Below are 1,489 nucleotides of genomic sequence, written 5' to 3' on the forward strand. Positions count from 1 at the left end.
TATATACAGTGTAAACATTGAAACATTGTCACTCTCTTTTTGCAAATCCTGCTGCATTTCACATAGAATTTCTGCTCCTCCAAAGTCATTTTGGTATGTAAGTCAACCTATCTTTTTTGATTATAAATTTTGGTCTGCAAAATGAAAAATTCAACTTGTATGATGGAAAATATGGCAAACAAGTGAATGACACCTACCTAGCTATGTCTATCGTTTCGCTTGGAGTGGTACTGTCCTTTTGTAGTTTCAATACGTGGTCTAAATACAAGACAGCTAAGTGAGTGTGGTATTTCTCTCTCTGAAAGATAATGTGGAGACAAGTACTAATGACAGAGAATCACTCTAACATGAAACACTTCGTCTGCAGCCATTAATAAAATATCCACTCAAAGCAGATTTGGCTTCTATTTCTAGAAGAGTAAGCAACTATACAGAGGTTACTTTCACTGGCTTGCAATGATGATGCTGATGGTAGTGGTGATGATGATATCTTGGTTATATCTTTTCTACCAAAAGCATGTGAGATCGTGCAGATTATGTAAAAAAAACAAAAACAAATGTACTAAGATACAAAAAAAAGAAAAGAATAGTAAAAAATTCCACAAACCTGTAGTTTTTTCTGAAAGACTAGAAACTCAAGGTAAAAAACAACAGCCAAAGGAAAACTATGTAAGAAATCAACAATGGTATCAGGTGCCATCTTATCAGATTCCTCTTCACTTGCAGACCGTTCTGTGAAAACCTGGAAAACCATATAAGAATGAATAAAAATCATAAGCATGATTATTAATTATGAAACAAATTACAGCAATTGCCATTAGAGAATTCCAAAGTTTGAATAATTTCTTTAATGTCACAAGACATTTCTAACAATCGACTGATGGCCTATATACATATATATCATATAACCATGTCCGTCCTCAATAGCAAGATACTTGTTTCTGCCTCTGTGTCTCTCTGTCACACTCTAATTTTTCATTATCTGACACAAAGTCCCCTCCTCCAATGCCCCTGACCCTCTCAAAATTCCTTGTCTTGCTGGTGGTGGTGCCACGTGAAAAGCACTGAGTCCACTTACCAGAGTGGTTGGTGTTAGGAAGAGTATCCAGTCGTAAAAACCCTGCCAAAACAGACACAGTAGCCTGGGGTAGTATTCCACCAGGCTGGCTCCTTTCAACCATCCTGCACATGAATGCATCAAAGACAGATGTTAAATGATGATGATGATGATGATATATATATATATATATATATATATATATATATATATTATTTTGTTTAAAAGAGTTCCAACACTGTCTGTTTTTTATGTTTTATTTATATTCCTGCAGAACCAATGTGGGGTATAGAATATGGAATATACAATATATAATATAATATACAATATATAATATAAAATAAAATAAAATAAAAATGGATGGCACCATGAAAGAAAGTATTGAATGTAGATGAAATATTGAGTGTTCAATATAAAGGATCAAATATATAA

General features: G+C 33.6%; 1 protein-coding gene across 1 annotated transcript in view; it reads right to left on the reverse strand.

Annotated features, from left to right (window-relative positions):
• Positions 1-1,489, reverse strand: part of LOC106883360 (transforming growth factor-beta receptor-associated protein 1) — an 80,572-nt gene that overhangs the window by 17,776 nt on the left and 61,307 nt on the right. Inside the window, exons 16-17 of the mRNA XM_052971885.1 lie at positions 608-742; positions 198-298 (exon numbers count right to left, since the gene is read on the reverse strand). Of these exons, the coding sequence (XP_052827845.1) occupies positions 198-298; positions 608-742 (236 nt within the window). The remainder of the gene's footprint in view (positions 1-197; positions 299-607; positions 743-1,489) is intronic.

The sequence above is a fragment of the Octopus bimaculoides genome, chromosome 11 (genome assembly GCF_001194135.2).
Source record: "Octopus bimaculoides isolate UCB-OBI-ISO-001 chromosome 11, ASM119413v2, whole genome shotgun sequence".
Lineage (NCBI taxonomy): Eukaryota > Metazoa > Mollusca > Cephalopoda > Octopoda > Octopodidae > Octopus > Octopus bimaculoides.